This window comes from Mesoplodon densirostris, chromosome 2 (assembly GCF_025265405.1).
Source record: "Mesoplodon densirostris isolate mMesDen1 chromosome 2, mMesDen1 primary haplotype, whole genome shotgun sequence".
NCBI lineage: Eukaryota > Metazoa > Chordata > Mammalia > Artiodactyla > Ziphiidae > Mesoplodon > Mesoplodon densirostris.
The window spans coordinates 863,214-883,356 of NC_082662.1; the positions used below are offsets into that span (position 1 = coordinate 863,214).

Below are 20,143 nucleotides of genomic sequence, written 5' to 3' on the forward strand. Positions count from 1 at the left end.
AAAGCCTGAAGCCACGGCCCGGAGCAACCAGGACAAAGGTAGGGTACCCAGAGCCGGTTTCTTCTTCCATCCTGGCCCGGGGCCGCTGGCCCGGTGCCCGCTGGAGCCATTTTGTCCCCATCAGCACAAATCTTGCGGCCTCAGCAGCTGTCCTGGGCCTCAGCAGGAAATGTCCCTGTGGCTTCCATATTCTGGCAGGTGGAGGGCCAGCCAGGCCGGTGGGGTACAGGGCATACCTCGCCTGCTAGATTCGTCAGGTGGCCATGGGGCCGAGGCAGATGTGTGTCGGTGTGCGTGACCCTGGGGGCCATGCACGGGGGTGAAGGGAACTAGTGGGGGCCTGTGACCATCGCTGGGGGCAGGAGCTGGAGCCGGGATGGGAGGAGCCCCCTCAGCCCCAGCTTGTAATCACAGACCTCCGAGTGCCGTGGCCAGGCCAGCAGGTCACTGCCTGGACAGAAGCACAGGGACCTGGGCCCAGGGTCGGAAGCCAGAGCCGCCTGAGCGCACATAGGCAGGGGTGTGTGTGCTGCTGTGGCGTCTTGTTACTAAACAGCCAGGCCACAGGGCTCCCTCGGGAGCCAGCTTTGCTTTTCTGAGTGGAAGGGGGTCAGGTTTCCCTGAGAATAGCCCCTGACCGCCCAGAGGACACCTGGCTTGGCCTCCCCATGGCCAGTCCGGCCCCCGGGTCCCGTCTGCTCCGCATCCTCTCGCCCCTAGCTCGTGGCCAGCTGTCTTCTCCTGGGACTGTGGACCCCCAGCCCCTTCTGCACAGGGTGGCCAGAGGGGGACCCCAGTGCATTTGTTTATTGAATCTGTCTTTAGAGGGTGTCTGCAAAGTGCTGACACCATGCTGGGCCCTGGGTCCTTGGGGACGTGAGGGCGACACCTGGCCAGGGAGGGCCGTCAACAAGAACTCTCACCAAGAAGTGATGACAGCCCGTGGGGCCTCTCGCTGCACAGTGTGGGGGGGAAGGGGCTCACTGGGGAGAAGGGAACAGCCCCTCTCCTGCCCCAGCCCACGATGTCCATCCTTGCTGTGGCCCAGGGGGGCCTTGGCTGGGACCCAGGGTCAGAGAGGGATCTCTGGGGTGAGGGGCTGCTCAGGCCAGGAAGGGCCACGTGGGGAAGGGCCAACCTGTCCCAAAATAGGGCTGACAGGATCTCCTGGCCATAAAAGGCTCTTGGAATCTGGACCCCAGGGACCCCGGGCAGCTGCGCCCGTTAAAACTCAGCCGCCCCCTCTGCCCCTTGTACTCTGCCCAAAGCAGCTCCAGCGCCACCGTGCAGTGTCCCCTCAGCCGGCCACAGACATGGTAAGGCTGCTCCCGGCGCCCGGCAGAGCCCCCCATGGGCTGGGCTGGGCGGTCCAGAGGGAGCTGGAGGCAGTGCCTGAGGGAGAGAGGACAACAGGCAGGCCTCTACGCACACCGGGATCAGGCTGGGGCCGTGACCAAAGGTGGGAGCGTCTCTGGGGACCTGAGGAAGACATCCAATGAGGCTGGGCGGAGAGCGCGGACTGGGGGGCCCGAGGCCGCGCCCTGCCAGCCACTGGTGCCGCCCTTGCTCTGGGGGCCAGGCCGGAGCAGCCCTTTCGGAAAGCGGCTGGGGCGGTGGCAGGTGGGGTGGCCCGGCCCTGGACTATCCCTCCGGGATGCCAGAACAGGCTGGGGCCTTCACCCTGGCCCCCAGATCAGGCTCCTCCCCCGTTGGTCCATGGTGTCCCTCCCCCGGCCTCACTGGCTGTCCAGTGCTGCCCCTACTGCACTCTCACATGGCTGGCCTGCCCCTGCCTCGAGCTCCGTCCCCTCTGAGTGACCTCGCGGAGCCCTGCTCTCCCCTCAAGACCCATCCCTGTGCGGCCTGGCCTCAGGCCTGCTCTGGGCTGGGGCCTCCAGCCTCCCCCGGACTGAGGGGTGGAGGGGCCCCTGGTAAGCCTGGGCCTGTGTCCCCACAGACGGAGCGCCTGACAGCGGAGCAGATCGAGGAGTACAAGGGGGTCTTTGAGATGTTTGACGAGGAGGGCAACGGGGCGGTGAAGACGGACGAGCTGGAGCGCCTCATGAGCCTGCTGGGTATCAACCCCACCAAGAGCGAGCTGGCCTCCATGGCCAAGGATGTGGACAAAGACAGTGAGGCCGCCAGGGGAAGCGGGGGTGGGGGGGCGCCACCGGGGTGTGAGTGGGGAGGGGCTCGCCGCCCTCACTCGGGCGCCCGCCGCTTGCTCCCTGCAGAGAAAGGGTTCTTCAACTGCGACAGCTTCCTGGCGCTGATGGGGGTGTACTGGGAGAAGGCCCAGAACCAGGAGAGTGAGCTCAGGGCGGCCTTCCGCATCTTCGACAAGGAGAGCAAGGGCTACATTGACTGGGACACGCTCAAGTAGGGCCGGAGCCGGGCGCGGGGGCGGGGGCGGGGGGAGGGCCCGCTGGCTGCCGCTCAGGGCAGGCTCCTGCAGGTACGTGCTCATGAATGCGGGCGAGCCCCTCAGTGAGCTGGAGGCCGAGCAGATGATGAAGGAAGCCGACAAGAACGGGGACGGGACCATCGACTACGAGGGTGAGTGGGGAATGGGATCCGGGAGCCCCGCAGCCGGGTCGGGCCAGGCTGCTGACTTGTCCCTCTGCTCTCAGAGTTCGTGGCCATGATGACTGGGGAGTCCTTCAAGTTGGTCCAGTAGGAGCAGCCACTGCGGCCGTGGGAAGCCCGTTGCCTGCTGCCATCACCCTGCTGCCCACCCTGTCATCCACCCCACGCCAGCTCCGTGGCCAATAAACGCTCCAGCCAGACTCGTGTGTGCTTCACTGTCCCCAGGCTGGAAAAAGGGGCTGCAAAGCTGCGGGTCTGGAGAAGGGAGAGGGTTCTCCTGAGCTGCTCATCACACTTGGGCCATCACTTCTGTGGGACACCTGACACTGCCTACAGCCCAGCTCTGGGCTCCGGACACCAGCCGGAAGGCCAGGCTGGGCATAGGTTGAGGACCACGTACTCACACTGCCTGCCTGCCCTGGGAGGCGGCTGCCCGAGGGCCCCTCCCGGAGCTCTTTCCTCCATATGGAGATCACTTAGATAGAAACTTTATTCACTCTCTCTCCAAAAAGCTGTAGACATCACAGCAGGCCCTCAGCCTTGAGGCTTAGGTCTGTGGGGCCTCATCTGGGCTGAGGGCCTGCTGGGCCTGGGCCAGGGGCCAGGGCTGAACGTAGCAGCGTGCGTGCGTGCGTGCGTGCGTGCGTGCGTGCGTGCGTGCGTGTGTGTGTGTGTGTGTGTGTGTGTGTGTGTGTGTGTGTGTGTGTGTGTGTCCAACACAGGGCTGGCTGGCTCAGATGCCCAGCGTTACATAGCAACGAGGCCAGGGCTGCAGCAATGTGCCGGACGGCTGGCCTTCCCGGGAGGGAAGGATGGTGAGGGTGGGCTGGGGTGCCCTTGCACAGTCCCCTGTGAGGACAGAGCGGCCGGTGGCATCGGAAGGCTCAGGAGAGCTTTCCTGCCCCCTCCGCGGGGCACCAGGGCTACAGCCAGGGGTGTTGGGCATTGCGGCCCCACTCCTGGGGCCCTGGAGGGGTCTCTAGGCATGAGGCCTCAGGTAGGGGGCTGGGCTACTGGGAGGGGGGTGGCTCTTCCTGTCTGGTTTTAGCCATCTTGACGGCCTCATCGTAGGAGGGCGGCAGCTCAGGGGCATACAGGCTGTAGGCAGGAGGGGTCACAGAGTCCAGGTCCAGCTCCCCAAAGGGCAGGGGCAGCCGCGTGCCCAGCGGGTACTGCACAGAGCTGTAGGCTGCAGGGAACCAGAATGGGTTTGTGGGGACGGGTGGCTCTGGCCCTCACCAGTCCCCTGCCGCCCCTTCAGGCAGGTGGGCCGCCGGGCGAGGTCTGCTGGCACTCACATGACACAGTGCTGTGCATGGGGCTGTCGCTGTCCGCGGGGATGGCTGTCAGGTCGCAGGGCTCAGGTGCTGATGGCAGGTGTGGCTGGGCGTGTGCCCGCTTCCGGAGACAACAGAACCGGACACAGCTGGCCGTGGCCCCACACAGCAGCAGCAGGAGGACAGCGAGCAGGAGAAGCCTGGTTGGGGGGGCGAGATCTGCCACTGGACCGACCCCCGGCCGCTGGCCGCCTGCTCCCTGGGGGCAGTCACAGCTCGGTTGCCCAAGACAAGGCGATGGATAGGGTAAAAGACAACCAGGGACTCTCTCTCCAGGCCGCAGACCTCCTGCCGGCCCGGCCTGGCCTCCTGCTGCTGGCCTGCTCTGGCTGTCTCTCCAGGGCTGGCCACAACTGGCCTTGGGCTTACTCCCAGGACACGCTGTCCCAGACCGACTGCACAGTCCTGTGCCCAGACCAATGACCATGTTCACAGGGGCCTCCCACAGGGCGGGGAGCGAGGGAGTGGGAGGTGGGCAAGCAGGCTCCAAGGGAAGTCCTGCCAAGGGCCCCGGGGGTGTCCCTAGCCATGGGGGACTCAGGCAGGACCCACGCAGGAGGTCGCCCCTGGTGCTGGGGGAGGAGGCTGGTGTCGGCATGCCAGGCTCTGAGGGCCCCAGCGCCTTCCCACCAGCGGCCCAGGAGGGGGACAGTGCTGGCGACTCCTCGGCCGTGGAGCCAGGCGGGGTGGGGTTCTGGTGGGCCTGGCCCGGGGGAGAACCGTCGCACCCGGCTGCGCGCCGCGGCCTCCACTTACCCCACGTGCCACAGGCTGGTCCAGCGGGCCTGGGGCGGGCACCTGCGGGGACGGGGGCACCTGGAGCAGGCGAGGCAGGACCCGGCCGACCGCCCCGCCCGAGCCTCCCCCAGGGTGGGGCCAGGCCCCAGCTCCCTCCCTCCCCCGCACCACTTACTGATCCGAGGGGTCGCAGCTGCCTTCCGCGAAGCCCAGCGCCACCTGTGGGGACAGGGGTGAGCCCGGGCCAGGGCGCGCCGAGCGCAGACCCGCCCCGCGGTGCACGAGCCGAGCGCCCCGCGACCCACCTGCGGCAGCGGCAGGAGAGGTGGCAGCAGCAGGAGCCCGCGGTCACCTAGGGCGCCAGCGAACATGCTCAGCTCCGACGGGAAGCGCGAGCCCACTAGCCTCGAGGCCTTATGGAGGCCCCGCCCCTAGGCCGCTCCCAGCGCCAACCCCGCCCCCTGAGACCGCGTCCATTGGAGGGCTCGCCCTGTGGCCACGCCCACGTGCCGCGCCCCTACCCTCCGCCCAAGGTTAGCCGCGCCCTTTAGCGGCCCCGACCCCGCAGGCTCTGGGCAGGCCCTAGATTCCCCCGCTCCAGGGCCCCGCCCACACAAGCCCCGCCCACAAGCCCCACCTTTTGGCCCTCCCAGCAGGTCCGTCTTGTCTGTGTTTCCTCAGCCTAGGATCGCGGGGTGGGGGGCGGTCTCGCCCCGTTGGCTTCTTGCAGTCGGGCTTGGGGTGGACCGGAGCGCACCCTGAACAGCTGTGGCCCGGTCTGCACAGGGTGTGGCCTCGGAGGGTGGCGGCCAGGACACACGTGGCCACGCCTCGCACACACCCCCGTGCTCAAGGTAAGGGTTGCAGCAGTCAAGACGCTGGGGCGTTCCTAGCGCGCTGTTCAACTACATTTAGTGTGCATGCTCGCTGCGGGCGCTCGCTGACCTCTGCCTTCCGCTCCGCCATCCGGCGCTCAGGCTAAGGGAGGTGGTCAGCACGGCAAGGTGCAGGGTGGCGTGCCTTATCTGGGGAGGGTGGGAGGAGAAGCTACCCTGCCGTGTTTTTCTTCATTGCACTCAGGACGTACTCCACAAGCATCTCCCCACTGGAGGGGAAGTGACTGCAGCTCCTTGAGGGCAGGGCCTCCTCGGCTTGGCTCTCTCATGCCTGGATCTGCCAGGTACCTGCTCCATGATCTCTGTCCTGCCTCTGTCCTGCAGCTGTCCAGCACCTCCAGGCTGTACTATGGCCCCCAGGGCCCCTCCTGCCCACCCTGCTCCAGCCAGGCTGGCTGAGCTTGGCTCCTGGCCACCCTTTGCCTCCATTCTGCTTTGGAGGCCTGGCTCAGGAGTGGGAAGGAGGAGGATGGGCACTGGTCCAGCCAGCAGGCAGGAGTGCAGGCAGGGCCTTGGGCAGTGAGGACCAGGGCCCGCTGGTTCTAAACCCTGAGAGCCAGGCCAGGGTTTAGAGGAGAGTGGCCTGCCCCTCCCATGGGCCAGCCTGAGGGGGAGGCAGGGGTCGTGCTCTCCAGGGAGGACCTCCTTCTGGGGCCTGGCCTGGGCTGCAGGACCCTGGCTTCTGTTCTCACCTAGTGAGAGAGCAGCCCCTGTGAGGGTTAGGAAAGGACCTGGGTCTGCCCACCAGACTGAAGTCCTGCAAAATGCTGCTCTGTGGCCACCGTCACTGGCTCAAGGTTAGGGAGATGGCAGACTTCCAGGCACCAAGGGCACCGAGGAAGTGGGGTGAGGGCTCCAGACTGGTGTCCTGAAGCCTGTGCCCAGGAAATTCCCAGGATGCACCTTGCCCTCCACTCCTGCCAGGGAAGGCTGCGAGTGTTCGCCTGGGGGCAGGCACGGGGGTGGCGTGGGCGGGCTGGGCGGGCTGGGGTGTACACAGGGGGCCCAGATGGGTGGGCTCTGTGGGGACAGTGTCTAACCTGCCACTCTCCAGAAGGCAGGGGTTGGGTGCAGGCACTATTCTGAGCTCCCAACAGGGTCTCATGGGCTGGGAGTTGGGGGGCTTCTCCCTTGAAGAGCTGGTCAGGACCCAGAAGGCTGAGCCCGGACTCACTTCAGAAAAGCGGAAAACCAAACTCCTGGGCTGGGTGTCCCCAGACCCTGGCTGGGCTGTGAGGGAGCACACAGTGAGGGCGTGTCCCCGACATTTGCTCCTCGCTCCTCGCTTGGGGGCATCAGGGACCCTGGAACTTGGGAGGAGCAGGGGGGCCTAAGGGGCCACCTGGGCTTTGGAGCCTGCTGGCCCCCTCCCTCCCCACCGGCCTCTCTGGGTGTGGGCTGGTCTCAACTCCAGCCCCGCAGCAAGCCACCCCCCCCAACACACACACAGCTGTTCCCCCAGGGCTCAGTCTTCCAGGCCGAGTTCACTGTTTTATGGACTGACTTGTGAGGGAGGGTGGGGGCAGGGGCTGCCCCCCTGGGCCTGTGTCCCCATCTCTCCTTCACAGCTCACCGCAGGGCTCACCGCGGCCCACACTGCAGGCCTGGATGCACAGGTTCACACAGGGTTTATTGACAGGTCGGCGGGTGCAGCTCTTCCCCCCACCAGGACCTTGAAAGGCTGGGCGGGTGCTGGTGGGGCTGGGGGCTCCGAGGGGTTCAGGCTGGGAGCAGGTTGTGGTCAGGACTGGCCTCATTGCCGGTTCTGAGTGTGGGGCTGGGACAGGAGCTCTTGGCCCTGGACTCACTGGAGACAGGGCAGCAGGAGGTGGCCATGCCTGTGGAGCTGGGGTGCCCCGGCCATGGGGCCATGCAGGGGGCCAACCTTTTGAAGCTGCCCAGCAGGGATGTCCAGGTCCCAGGCCCCTGGGTGGCTCTGCTGGTTCCACAGACCGGGGGAGGGCTTTGAATGTGGCAGGAAGATCCGAGGGGGCTCCGTGGAGAGACTCCTGTGGCCTCAGGGGCCGGTCACCACCTGTGCTACTAAGAGGACCTTGTAGGTCTCCTTCACGTCCCCCCTGAGCTGCAGCAGGGCTGACACCATGAGTGGGTGGTCCGGCTGGAAGGGGAGAGGCGGGGAAGGAGGGGGACCCTCAGTCAGCTGGCACAGCGGACAGATGTTTTCTGGCCGTGGCGCTGCCCACCTCACCCACCCAGGGCCCCCCTGCAGTCCCCTCCCTGGGTGGGGGCAGGGCTGTCATCCTGCCCAGCCTGTGGCTTTCGAAGGCTCCCTGGCCGCCGTCCAAGGCACCTACATCAAAGTCGATGGGTGGCATCCAGGAGATGCTGATGGTCTTGGTCTGGCCGTGCTCCACAAAGCCCTTGGAGGGCTCGATGGTGAAGCCCTTGTGCTGCAGGGACGCGATGCTGTCCAGGCTGAACTCGACAGTCTGCAGGCATTGGTGCTGTCAGCAGGTGGGCGGGCACAGCTCCCGGGAGGCAGCGGGACTGGGGATGAGGGAGCCCAGCACCTGCCCTCTCAGCCCTGACCAGCAGGCTGCCCACCCCACACCTATCGGGGGGCAAGGCCAGGAGGAGCCTGGGTTGCCCAGGCAGTGGTGGATGCAGAGGTGCCAGGCAGGCCAGGGAAGTGCTGTGGTCACCTTCTTTGGGGACAGCTGGGTGGTCCGGATGCAGCCCACCTGCAGTTCTCGGGTGGCAGGTGGGGCCGGCGTGTCCGTGTCCAACTGGACATAGACCAGGGTTACCAGGATGGGCTTCAGCTCCTCAGCTTCTGGAGAGGGAGGGCCTGGCTGGGGGCTCAGGGCAGTGGGGGTACCACCAAGGGAGTTGGGGAGCTGGGTCAGGCAAGGATAGTGGGCGGGGCTGGGTGAGGATAGCTGGCTTTGGGGGATGGGCCAGAAATGCCGGCCCTACATGCAGGCCCCCAGGGCCAAGGGTGCGGTCAGAGCAGGACTGGTCCTCCTACTGCCGCCCTGCCCCTACTGGGGCTCCCAGGACTTCAGAGGGCTCACCCTGTCTGCGCTCGGGGTGGAAGGCAGGGATCACGGTCAGGGACTCCACAGGCACATCCAGGGGGTCTCCGCCTTCCACAAACATCATGTGCTCGCGGGCCGCGCCCTTCAGGAGGATCTGGTGGGAGATTTTCTGGGGGCAGGAGCACAGCAGACTCGGTCCGCGACCCTGCGAATGGGGCTCCGGGAGTGGGCAGTGCTGGGGTGCAGGCCTGTGGGACCCGGGACTCTGGTCTCTCCACCTCATGACCCCCAACCTGATGCAGAGCCCCCAGGCAACAGGCCTCCAATGTGGGGCTGTTCGGGGGAGGGCGAGGGCCTCAGACACGCGGATGCGGGCGGGTTGGGCCAGGAGCAGGGGTCCAGGCTGGGCTCCTGGAGCTGCACCTTTTCGAAGAGCACGACCTGAAGCCGGTCAGAGAAGTACAGGCTCTCATGGTCCGGGCTGAAGGTCACGGTGAAGTCCTGCGCCCTGCCCGGCTCCATAACGCCCTGCACCGGGACCACGCTGAACACACTCTGGCCGCTGTAGTTCTGAGTGCCTGGGGGCAGGGCGGCCTGGCAAGTCCGGCTCCCCCTGCAGCGCCCAGCGCCCCCCAACCCCGCGCCCCCACGCCCCACACAGTCCCCCGCCAGCAGCGGTCACCACCCCAGCCGGCCAAGCTCACCCACGACTTCCGTCCTCTGGGCCGGGGAGGCCAGGAACTGCGGCAGCCCGTGCTGGTCTCCGCTCCTGGTGGAGAGGCTGTCCAGCTGCACGGAGAACTTGATGGGCAGCGGGGAATTGTTCTGCAGCTGCAAGGAGCAGGGCTCAGTCACTGGACCAGCTGGACTGGCCAACCGATGGACAGGCTGCTGCAACCAGGTCTCAGCTCCCTGCGCTGCCGCTGGGCCACACCCTGGGCGGTCAGGCTCAGGCTGGCCTTCGGCCGGAGCAGCATCCCTGCCCGGGGTTCTTCTCCGCCCTCACCCTCTTCCCCTGAGAGCACCCCATCCCCCCATAAAACATTTCCTGGAATCCCTGGCCCGGGCTCTGCTGTCAGCACCTGGACTAAACCGGGCAAGGAAGCAGGTGTCCTGTGGGTGGCTTCATCCTAAGGTTGGCATGTCCCTCAGACACTGGGGGAGCAGTAAGAGCCAGGCGTGCCTTCCTGCCCCGGCTGGGGAGCCCACACGGCCCCTGCCCTGGGCTGTGCCTGAGCTGAGCGCCCCCCGAGCCCAGGTGGGGCAGCCCACGCAAAGGCCGTGAGGCAGGAGGCCCGGGCAGCAGAGGCACCGGGGAGGTGGGGGACGAGGGTGTGCACCCTCAGCTTCTCCTGCTAGAGAGGGCCGTGGAGGTGACCGCTGCCGGGGGGTGGGGTGGGAGCGGCCTGCACCCGCACTGGCTCCCTGACCAAGGCAGGGCTGACCCCTTCCTGGGGCACGACCCCTCCCAGGAGGCGGGGCAGGCGCCATGTCCCCACCTTGAAGCCCGCGGAGGTGGATTCTCCGGCCATCGTGTAGCCCATATTGAGGACGCCTCCTTCAATGGAGCACGTGGTCACGGACGCCACGCCTGTGCCCACGAGGGCCAGGGAGAGCGTGCCTCTCTTGGTGATGACCTCCAGCATTTCCTGGGCCTGGGGAGACCACGTTCCTTAGCGTGGAGCAGACACGTGTCAGAGGCAGGTGTGGGGGCTCCGTCTCGGAGCAGCTGGGTCGGGGCGTCGGGACCTAAGGTGGCTTGGAGCTCCCTGGCCTTCTCCTTCCAGCGAGGCCAGGGTCCCGGAGGGCCAGCGGCTCCCCGGGCCTGGGCACTTGGCGGGTGTGCAGAGTGGAGAATGGGGCCGTGGAGCCCCAGGGCTGCAGCCCGGCTCAGGGTGGGCCTAGGACTCACCAGGATGCTCTCACGGGGGGAGAAGGACAGCTGCAGGGCCCGGGTCTCTCCAGACGCCAGCTTGCTGACGGGTTTCAGCAGGACAAAGGGGCCGCTGGGGTTCAGCACGGAGTACTCCAGCTGACGGCCCAGTGTCAAGGACGGGTGACAAGCACGGGGCCGCAGCCCTTCACCAGACGTCCTCGTCCCCCTGCAGCAGGCCGCCTGGGCCAGGTGTGGACAAGGATACGTCGAGACCCTCGGGGGAGATGTTCTGGATGGAGACCTTCTTTATGCCGCGTTGTCCTGAAATGGGGGAGCCGGGTCACTGCCCGGGCCCGGGGGTGGGGCATGGGAGCCCAGGCGGCAATGGGGTGCCTGGGTCCCTATGGGTGGGGGCTGGCCGTGGGGGGCTGGGCCCGATCAGAACACACCTACAGCGATGTCGCCGAAGTCAGCGGTGGTCTTGCCTTTGTCGGACGTCACCACAACAGATGGTGCTACCGCTGGACACCACAGCTCCAGGTACACGGTGTTGTGGGGGCTGAGATGGCGGGTAGCTGCTGAGGGCCGAGTGGGCGCCGCATGCCCTGCCCTCTCAGCCTGACCCCATGCTGGCCCCGCCCAGATCTGGGGCGTTGCAGAGCGGGCACAGTGACTTCTTGGCCGACCACGCCCCACCCTGCCCAGAGCACCGCACCTGAAGCGCAGGGGTTCCGTCCCCTTCCTGTCTTTGGTGTCACCACTGGCAACAACACAGGGGACCACGAACTTGTCAAACTTCCCCTGGAAAGATCTGGTCAGGGTGGCCCGCGCAGCCTGGTACTCCTGGGAGCTGCAGTGGAACCGGCAAGGTGCTCTCACACCCCTGTCCCTAGGCTGCCCCCAGCGGCCCAAGGGGCCCCGCGCTGCCTTCCATGGAGGGGTCCATAAGGCCATGCCTGCTCCCCAGGGCCCTGGGCCAGAGGGTATGGGGTGGCAGCCTTGGGGGGCCACGTTGTGGCCCAGGCTGTGGCTGTCCCAGTTTTGTCTGACCAGCTGGTTTTCTCACCCCTTCCCTGGTTGCTGTGGCGGCCTCCCCCCTCCCCTAGGGTCTGGTCAGGCACCTAACCAGAGAGCCATGTTCCTGGAGCCACAGGCAAGGGTCCAGGGCTGGCAAGTGGCTCAAGCCCATTGGAGTTCTCTGGAGCTCGTTTGGTAGCTGGGGAGGCTGGGGTTGCTGAGCTGGGAACATGGGAGTCAGGGGTTCAGCATCTCCCCAGCCCCTGGCCTGAGGTTGTTCACAGGGACCCTGGGCCCCAGGGCCCCAGGGGAAGGAGGTGAGCAGGTGCCCAGGAAGGCAGAGCCTGAGGGGACTCAAGGCAGCTCCTGGTTCCAGCTGTACCTGAAGCCAGCCCCACCCCGGCCTTCCAGTCACAAGGCTCAAAACAGCTCGGCTCCAGGTGGAGGAAGTCTCTGTGGGGGGCAGCCTTCTCACGGGCCCACCTGGGCGTGAGGTCCTCGTTCTGCAGCTCCAGGGTCTGGGAGGCAGAGGCCTGGAACAGCCGGTCTCGGTTCTGCAGCCGCAGCATAGAGAAGGACTGTCTCCGCTGGTCCTTCCTCTGGGTGGCCGTGTCCTTTTGGGACTGCGAGGCGGGAGGCCAACTGTGGGGCTGCCCCGGGGACTCTCCTCCCGGCAGACCACCCAGGGCAGGAGCCCAGGGGCCCAAACTCCAAGCGGCTCCCTGGGGGACACCATCGGCAGGTGCGGAGACCCCAATGTCTGTCTTTACCATCGGGGAGACCGAGGCCCGGGGCGGGGCAGGGTGGAGGGCTGGCCGAACTGGGGGTCCTGGTCCCTGTGCCCTGCCCCCAGCCTCACTGCCCTGCCGGCAGGCTGCAGGCCCTGCCCCTTCAGGAGCCAGAGGCCGTGGGGAGTCGCGAGGCTCTCTGTGTCCCCACGGCAGCAGCAGGCAGGTCCTGGGCTGTGACTGCCCAGCTCTGTTGGACGTCCTTTCCTGGCAGGAGCCTGGTGGTGGCTGCCTCTCCAGGCCTGAACTTGCTAGGATTCACAGGCCCCTTTGAGGTTCATCTGTTCCCCCTCCATTGTAAGGGCAAGCCCCCTGCTAACCAGTGCAGAGGGGCCTGGCCCACCCTCCTGGGACCACCGTCTGGGGATCCACCTCGCCTAGCGATGCTTTCAAGAGGGGAGGGAGGAGCCTTGCCAAGAAAAAGTGTTAACCTCTTGAAACAGTTCCACACACACAAGGCTCCAGAAAAGTCTGCCCAGGGCTCCTGACCCCCCGGCCCCCCAGCCTCAAGGCCGGTGGGGTTTGTTCTCAAGGCTTTGTGCAGCAGCCTGGTGCACAGTGGGCAGCACACCCCCAGGCTCCGCCCTCCCCCAACCATGTACCAATTTGGCCTCAGCTTCTTTGGTCAGGGCCTGTAAGGCTTCCTGGTGGATCAGCTTGCTGGGCAGCACGGGCCGGAAGGCCACCCGGACCAGGCAGCTCTGTGGAGAGAGAGGCCGGAGGGCAGAGGGGCCCCTGTGGGTGCCCCCCAGCACCCTGATGCCGCCGCCGCCAGGATCCCCTGGTCATGCTCTTGGACATCCTGGGGTGATCCCCCATCTCTTCTTTGGGGTCTCAGCTTAGACGAGCCCTTCTGGAAGGTCCTTCCTGACCTCTGTCCCTGGAAGTTGGGGTGGCTGCAGACATGATCACCAAGCCCCTCTCACCATGCGGGGGTGTGTGTCCTGTGATGGACCAGCCCACTGCCCACGGGGCATGAGTGAGAAGGGGACGTTTGTGTTCAGCCACTGAGACTTGGGGGTGAGTCCCTGCACCCTCACCTGTCCCCCTTTCTGAAGCACATCCACCTTGCAGTCCACCCCCTGGGACGGCCCCGGGTCCCAAAGGGGGTTCACTCACCACGGCCTGCCCCGTGCTCAGCGCAGCAAGGGAGCAGGGGTGGGTAACGGCTGCAGTAACCCCCTTGGAGAGGAAAACCATGACTTAAGCTGAATTTGCTAAGTTTAATAAAATGCATTTCAATACTCACTTACTGAAATGCTGCCAGCGTCCAGGACCTGCATGTGCCCCTCCCCACTGAGTCCCCTCACAGTGGCTGTCACCCCTGACCCTTGAAGGTAAGGAATTCAGCTCAGAGAGGCTGTGATGGCCCCAGGGAGCCTCTGCCTCCAGGCCCAGGCTCTTTCTGCTTTATCAGCAAAAGCAGTGGTGGGGAAACCTTTCGCCAATCAGCCAGTGGACAGGCACCCTGTGCTCCTGGTGACCAGGTGCTGTGTGGCCTCTGTGCCCATCTGCTGTGAGATGCACAGGCTGCACACCCTCCCTCAGCCTGAGCTGCTGGAGCCTCCAGCCAGGGGCCTGTGGGGTCAGCTGCCCGTGGGTGCCCCACCTCTGGGGCCAAGTCGGGCTGGGCGGAGGGCACCGTGGCCTGCTTGGGTCTGATAAGCATCCAGGTTGATCTCCACGTCTGCTGTCTGGTTGAATCGTTGCGGTCCAGGGAGAGTAGAGACCGGCCCCCTGGGCTGGCCCCGCCCCGGCCCACCCGTGGGGCCCACACCCACCTTTCCTGGCCACACGGTGCCCACCGAGGGTGAGATAGTGATGGGGGAGTCTGGGGGCAGCAGGAACTCGAAAGATGTGGGCCCCACGGGGGATGCGTCCTCCAAGCCGATGCGGGGTACCGAGGGCGTCGGCGGGTTCACGCTCAGGCGGGAGTTGATGACGTACAGGGTGGCCACCGACGTGTCGTACAAGGAGGTGGCCGCAAACTTGACCTGGTAGTGGGACAGCTCCAGGAGCGGGTGGACAACCACAGCCCGGCACGTCAGCTTGAAGCACCTAGAAATGACAGCGTGGGCAGCTCAGCTCAAAATTTTAGTAAATTTTGAAAATACTTTGTGCCCCTGTGCACATTTTAATTAGATAGTTAAAATTTTAATCACAAGTTTAAACAGTTGCAAAGCAGGTAATTTCTGGCTTATTTCCTTAAATATTCACTGACATTTAAAAAATAAAACTGATAGGGAACTTCCCTGGTGGCCCAGTGGGTAAGACTCTGCACTCCCAATGCAGGGGGCCTGGGTTTGATCCCTGGTCAGGGAACTAGATCCCACATGTTGCAACTAAAGATCCTGCATGCCGCAGCTAAGACCCGGCACAGCCAAATAAATAAATGTTTTTAAAAACCTGATAAATTACTCTTTAAATATAAACATGGGAATCTATATACCATAGTGAATTGATTCTTTTTTTTTTTTTTGGTTGCGTTGGGTCTTCGTTGCTGCATGCAGCTTTCTCTACTTTCGGCGAGCGGGGGCTACTCTTCAGTTGTGCTGCATGGGCTTCTCATTGTGGTGGCTTCTCTTGTTGCAGAGCACGGGCTCTAGAGCACAGGCTCAGTAGTTGTGTTGCACGGGCTTAGTTACTCCGCAGCATGTGGGATCTTCCAGGACCAGGGCTTGAACCCGTGTCCCCTGCATTGGCAGGCGGATTCCCAACCACTGCGCCACCAGGGAGACCCCGTGAATTGATTCTTGCCAGCATCCGTTTTTTAAAAAAAAGAACATATATTTGGGATTTTAACCAGTGGAAAATTTACATTCCATGTTTCTTTGAACTCCTATTTCCATTGTACTCGTGCCATTGGATTTTATCCTAATTACATATGTTTTAATGCTTTATGAGGTGATGTCGATGGCCCTGTCATACTTGTCCGTAACAAAAATGTGTTCATAGGTTGAAATATTTCAATGTATATTTTTGTGTCCTGTGACCACAGGCTCTAAATGTTAAAAGAATTCCTTCTGGGTGGAGATGTCATTGAGGTTATTGTTAGAAATTAATTAGTTGAAAAAACACAAATGTATGGAATGTGATAATCATTACATATAAAAAGTAAGAGCTGCTTGGAGTCACTTCAGGAAGGTGATGGAGCTGTTTCCCGGCTGGTTCAAGCGCCTGTGAGGGACGTGGCCTGTGGCCTTGCTCCGTTGACCTGGGAACTGGGGGTGGGGGGCCCACCCAAGTCCCCTCCAGCCTCTTCCTTTCCATTCTTGTGACCATGCGTATTCCGATGTCCCTCTGAGGAGCCCCCCGTGGCTCTCTCAGGTCCTGCTCCACTTTGCTGCAGGGAAAGACCGTCAGGTCTCGTCACCCAGGCCCAGGCAGCTGCTGTGACCTGCAGGCAGTGGGTTCACCCAGGACACCCAGTGCCACGTTTGCTGAGAAAATGCTTTTATCTCCGTGCACGCTATACATGTTTCTCTCCCCCTCAAAAACCACCGAGGTGAGATGAATCCATCAGCGTGTGGGGAATGTTCTCCTGACCTCAGAGGCAGACATGCAACATGCCTGGCCTCCCTGCTTAGCTGCGTGCGAGCCTCCAGCTTCTTTTATCTGGTCACACAGGCAGCTGGTGCCCGTCACAGGGGCCAGGCCAAGGGGACAATCAGCCCTGCTCTGGGGGTGTGGCTGACCTCCGGAATGTCATCACCATCATCACCTTCATCCCCATCATCATCATCGTCACCATCACCATCATCACCGTCACCACCATCATCATCATCACCATCACCATCATCATCACCATCATCATCATTATCAACATCGCTGTCATCACCACTTCCATCTCCATCATCATCATTATCTTCATCATCATCATCATTAACATCAGCAGCAGCAGCAGCAGCACTGGGCTGAGGGCAGCAAGATTTCCCATCATCTCCTGTTCTCTGGAAGATTTGTGTAAAATTGGCATCATTTTTTCTTTAAATGTTTGGAAGAACTCATCAGTGAAGCCATCTGCATCTTTCATTTTGGGAAGCTTTTAAACTTTAAAAAAATTTTTTTGCATTTAAAAATATATTTATTGGGCCCCACAGGGCCCCTTGGCTTGATGGGAAGCTCGGGAATCTCTCTCCATGCCATCCTCCTTCAGGAGAGCGGAGGGTTGGAGGATATCTCTGAGTCCAAATCGCCACGGACTCCCTGCCGCAGGGCTGTGCCTGATCACACCCAGCCCGCCGACTTGGCTGCGGAACTCCGAGGCTGCGGTGGAGAACGGGGGAGAGGCTGACCTAGCAGCTGCCGAGGTTTCTTTTGCCTTGAGGACACCTTCTCTTCTCTTGCCCGTGCCGGCCTGGACTTCCACTCCGAGAAAACACTAAATATTGGAGGACCAGAAAGAGGGCATACGGAAGTCGCGACGCACCCGTCAGCACCTACGAGACTGGAAACTCTTGGGTGCCCAGCAGCTTTATCAGATAAATTAGGAAGGCTACCTCACTAACAGGTACAGAAATCTCAAGGTATTTTCGGGAACTTGAAAAGGGAGGAATTCATCTAGATCTGATCAGATGCCCCATGACCTACAACCAGGGCATTATACATCCTGGAAAAGACATAATTTAAAGGACTATCTCCAAACTGGATGGAAGGACCCTTATCAGGTTACAATAGGTTTCATCAAGATAATGATGATGCAAAGATTCCAGCCATTTCTCAGAACAGATCCTGCCAAAACAACAGCAGAAGTCACCCTGGGGCCCTTAATTGGACAGGGCGAGATCTACATGACCCCAACTAAGTAGGGTCTACGAGCCCCTTGCCAGCCTGAAGAAGCTACAGAAGACAGGCTGTCATCCCTACAGAAGACAGGCTGTCATCCCTGGGAATGAACTAGCAGTGGGGACTTAGTCTGCAGCAAACATAGAAATGAAGTTTTCCCTCCCCTGAGAACAAGGAAAATAAAGGGAGCAGTGAACAGGCTAGAGAAGAAACATAAACTGGCCTGAAAGAGTTAATCACTCCTAGTTGTTTTTTTTTTTTTAACTGTTACTAATCTGTAGTGTCTGTCTGTAACTAGATTTGTACTTCACAAAGCTAACCTATTACTCTATAACACTATGTGAATTACATCCTGCACTCCCCTGTAGCAAATCACCCCTTGTAGCATTTGCATTTCAGAAAAAAAGTCGCAGGACAATAATCCAGAGACAAAAAGACCCAGTTACGGGGCTGCCTGATGCCAGCTGTGACTGTTTTGCGAAGGCGGGGGTGGGGTGGGGGGGGACACGACACTGTTCTTGAGGCGCTAGCCTGCTGTGCCTTCCCTTCTGCCTGGCAGAAAAATAAAGCCTTCCTAGGGAAAAAAAAAAAAATATATATATATATATATAGAGAGAGAGAGAGCCCATTTTTGTTTCCTTTTCTGTCATGTTTAAAAAATTTTTTTGCCTAAATATTTATTTATTTATCTATCTATCTCCTCTGGGCTCCGCATGCACTCTTTAATCCCTGAGGTCTCACAGCTCGAGCTTTCCTAGCCTCCCCAAGACGGTTCCTGGCTGAGTTTTTGGCAGTTTCAATTTATACGTAGATGGTTCTTGAAGAAACACTAAACGCACATTCAATCAGCAAACATCTATGGAGCTCCTACCACAGGCCCCGAGCACCGAGGTTATCTCACAAGCCCCTCTCTCCCTGGGGTTTGTCTTCCAGAGGCCGAGAGAGCTGTGAACAAGCTCAGAGGGGCCCAGCCCACGGACGGGTCCCTAAGTCCGAGGCGAGGGGCGGGCAGCAGGACGCAGCGGGGCGGCAGAGGCTGGCGCCTGGCTTCCTCCGCGGGTTCTGACTCTGCACTTCGCTCCCAAAGATCACGACCGTGAAGCCTTTCCTGCTTTCCCTCAGGTGTGTCAGATCCTGGGCCCGCCTGTCCCGCCACGGCCACGTGCCCGGCTGGAGGAGGGCGCCAGCCCGACCTTACCCAGGGCTGCCCAGGCCCCCAGCCAGGACCAGACAGCAGCTCAGGCTGGAACGTGGGTGGGGACTGGAGAGGAAGGGAAGGAGAGGGGCAGGAGGGCTGGTCCCACGGGGGCGGGAGGCCCACCACGCTCCTCACCAGAGGCTGATGATCCCAAGTAGCAACAAGAGCCGGCCCTCATGCCAGACCCCCTCCACGTCCAGTACATTTCTCCCTCCCCAGCGCCTTCTTAGCCCCAGTTCTCACGGTAGACACGGAGGCCAGGGAGGTCCAGAGACTGGCCCATCACACGGTGCATGAGGGCAAGCGGGGCTCGTGCCCAGGGGATGCGTTGCACGCTCACACACGCCCACAGGTGCACTCACACATGTGCACAGCACACACGTCTGCAAGGCAGCTTGGATCCCAGGCGTACGGACCTGGGTCTAAGCTTCCTGAGGCCAGCACTGCTGCCCAGCCCTGTGGTCAGCCTGGATGGCCAGGGGCGGCTCCTCCCAAGCTGGCTGCCAGGGCCCTCCATGCGCCCCATCCTGCCAAGCTCACCGGTTAATCTCTGACTTGCAGACGAGCTCGAAGTTGTACTCCTTGGCCTTGGTGGGCTGAAAGATTACATCGAGCTGCAGAGTTTCCAGCGGCAGGATGGTCCCGAACCCGTCACTGGGCTGGATGTCCACAAACTGGCAAACGGAAGACCATGGATGCCAAAGTGAAAACTCAGTGACCTGCTGGGAGGGCCACAGGGAGCCGGCATGGACATGCGTGTGGCCGGGGTGTAGCAGTGTGTGAGCGAGTGTGAATGTGTGTGTGGCTACATGGATGTAAGATGCATGTAAGTGTGCTACATGGTGTGAGCCCCTGTGTATGTGATCATGTGTGCAGACGACTGTGTGTGAGGGTGGTGTGCGTGCATGTCTGTGTGTCTGCCTGCATGTGAGCGCTTGTGTGTATGTGAGTGTGTATATGTGTGTGCATCTGCATGCATGTGAGCACGTGTGGATATGAGTGTGTGTATGTGTCTGCATGCATATGTACACGTGTGTGTGTCTGTGTGTGTGACTGTGTCCGCATATATGTGGGTGGGCAGCGGGGTCCTGGGTGGCGTGGCCCCAGAGGAGTGAGGACAGCCAGGCCTGGGCCTCGTCTTGGCCGCCCTGCAGGGCCAGGCAGGCAAGAGTCCCGGAAGGAAGGGCGGGGAGAGGACTCTGGATGCTGCGGGCGCAGCGGGCGGACAGAGGGCGAGAGAGGCAGGGTGAGGTGGGGATGGGGCCGCGGGCATGAGGAGAGGGACGGCCACAGAGACGCCCTGGCCGAGGTGCCTGGAGGTGAGTGTGGAGTCCGGGAATGGCTCAGGCGCCTGGATCCTGGGCAGCAGCCCAAGCCCCAAACCTCCCGCTCTGACCACACGAGTCACCTTGGGGAGCCCGACGAACCCAAACTCCTGGGGCAGGAGGGAGTGGTTGCAGAGGCTGACTTGGGTCCTGACGGCCTCATAGATGGTGCAGTAGCCGAAGTCCACCCCCGAGGGGCTGAGCTCCAGGTCCGAGGTGGTGACTATGGCGTGGACAGTAAACCCCACGGGTTTGATCTGAAGTGTGGAGGGCAAGAACATCCGGTCACCGAGGTCAGTTTATGCAAGTGTTTCCCAAAATGAGAACAGCACCATCCCGGCTGTGAGCTGATGGCCGACGGCACACCTTTCAGGGACACGACCCCTTCCCTGTTGGCCCCTGGCTTGGGACGGGCAGCATGGGCGGGCGGGTGCAGGAGTGCGTGTGTGCACACACATGTGCACCTGTGCATCTACGTGTGCGGTGCATTATGTGCTCACGCGTGGCGTGTGTACGGAGGACGTGCACACTCCTGGGCACCTGGATCTGAGTGTGGGGTGGACTGTACACACGTGTGTGTTTGGGTGCCCTGGGGACA

The 20,143-nt window shown here is 62.2% G+C and overlaps 3 protein-coding genes across 3 annotated transcripts in view; 1 reads left to right on the forward strand and 2 right to left on the reverse strand.

The window, feature by feature from the left end:
• Positions 1 to 1,716: 1,716 nt before the first annotated feature.
• On the forward strand, positions 1,717 to 2,677 carry CALML6 (calmodulin like 6). Its single transcript, XM_060079294.1, is given in 5 exon segments — positions 1,717 to 1,761; positions 1,763 to 2,132; positions 2,235 to 2,379; positions 2,456 to 2,556; positions 2,631 to 2,677. Coding segments are annotated over 5 exon segments (708 nt in total).
• A 729-nt stretch (positions 2,678 to 3,406) lies between these two features.
• TMEM52 (transmembrane protein 52) lies at positions 3,407 to 4,350 on the reverse strand. Its single transcript, XM_060079309.1, has 2 exons — positions 3,885 to 4,350; positions 3,407 to 3,775 (listed from the first exon to the last, which is right to left on the reverse strand). The coding sequence occupies exons 1-2, from the start codon at positions 4,348 to 4,350 to the stop codon at positions 3,597 to 3,599; spliced, it is 645 nt and encodes a 214-aa protein (XP_059935292.1). The 3' UTR covers positions 3,407 to 3,596.
• Positions 4,351 to 7,574: 3,224 nt separating this feature from the next.
• The window catches only part of CFAP74 (cilia and flagella associated protein 74), a 75,867-nt gene continuing 63,298 nt past the window's right edge, over positions 7,575 to 20,143 (reverse strand). Inside the window, 16 exon segments of the mRNA XM_060079318.1 lie at positions 7,575 to 7,676; positions 7,873 to 8,007; positions 8,221 to 8,377; positions 8,589 to 8,725; positions 8,980 to 9,134; positions 9,261 to 9,387; positions 10,056 to 10,211; positions 10,469 to 10,588; positions 10,698 to 10,753; positions 10,882 to 10,991; positions 11,148 to 11,282; positions 11,933 to 12,072; positions 12,840 to 12,938; positions 14,019 to 14,295; positions 18,761 to 18,894; positions 19,629 to 19,802. Coding sequence (XP_059935301.1) covers positions 7,575 to 7,676; positions 7,873 to 8,007; positions 8,221 to 8,377; positions 8,589 to 8,725; positions 8,980 to 9,134; positions 9,261 to 9,387; positions 10,056 to 10,211; positions 10,469 to 10,588; positions 10,698 to 10,753; positions 10,882 to 10,991; positions 11,148 to 11,282; positions 11,933 to 12,072; positions 12,840 to 12,938; positions 14,019 to 14,295; positions 18,761 to 18,894; positions 19,629 to 19,802 — 2,214 coding nt within the window.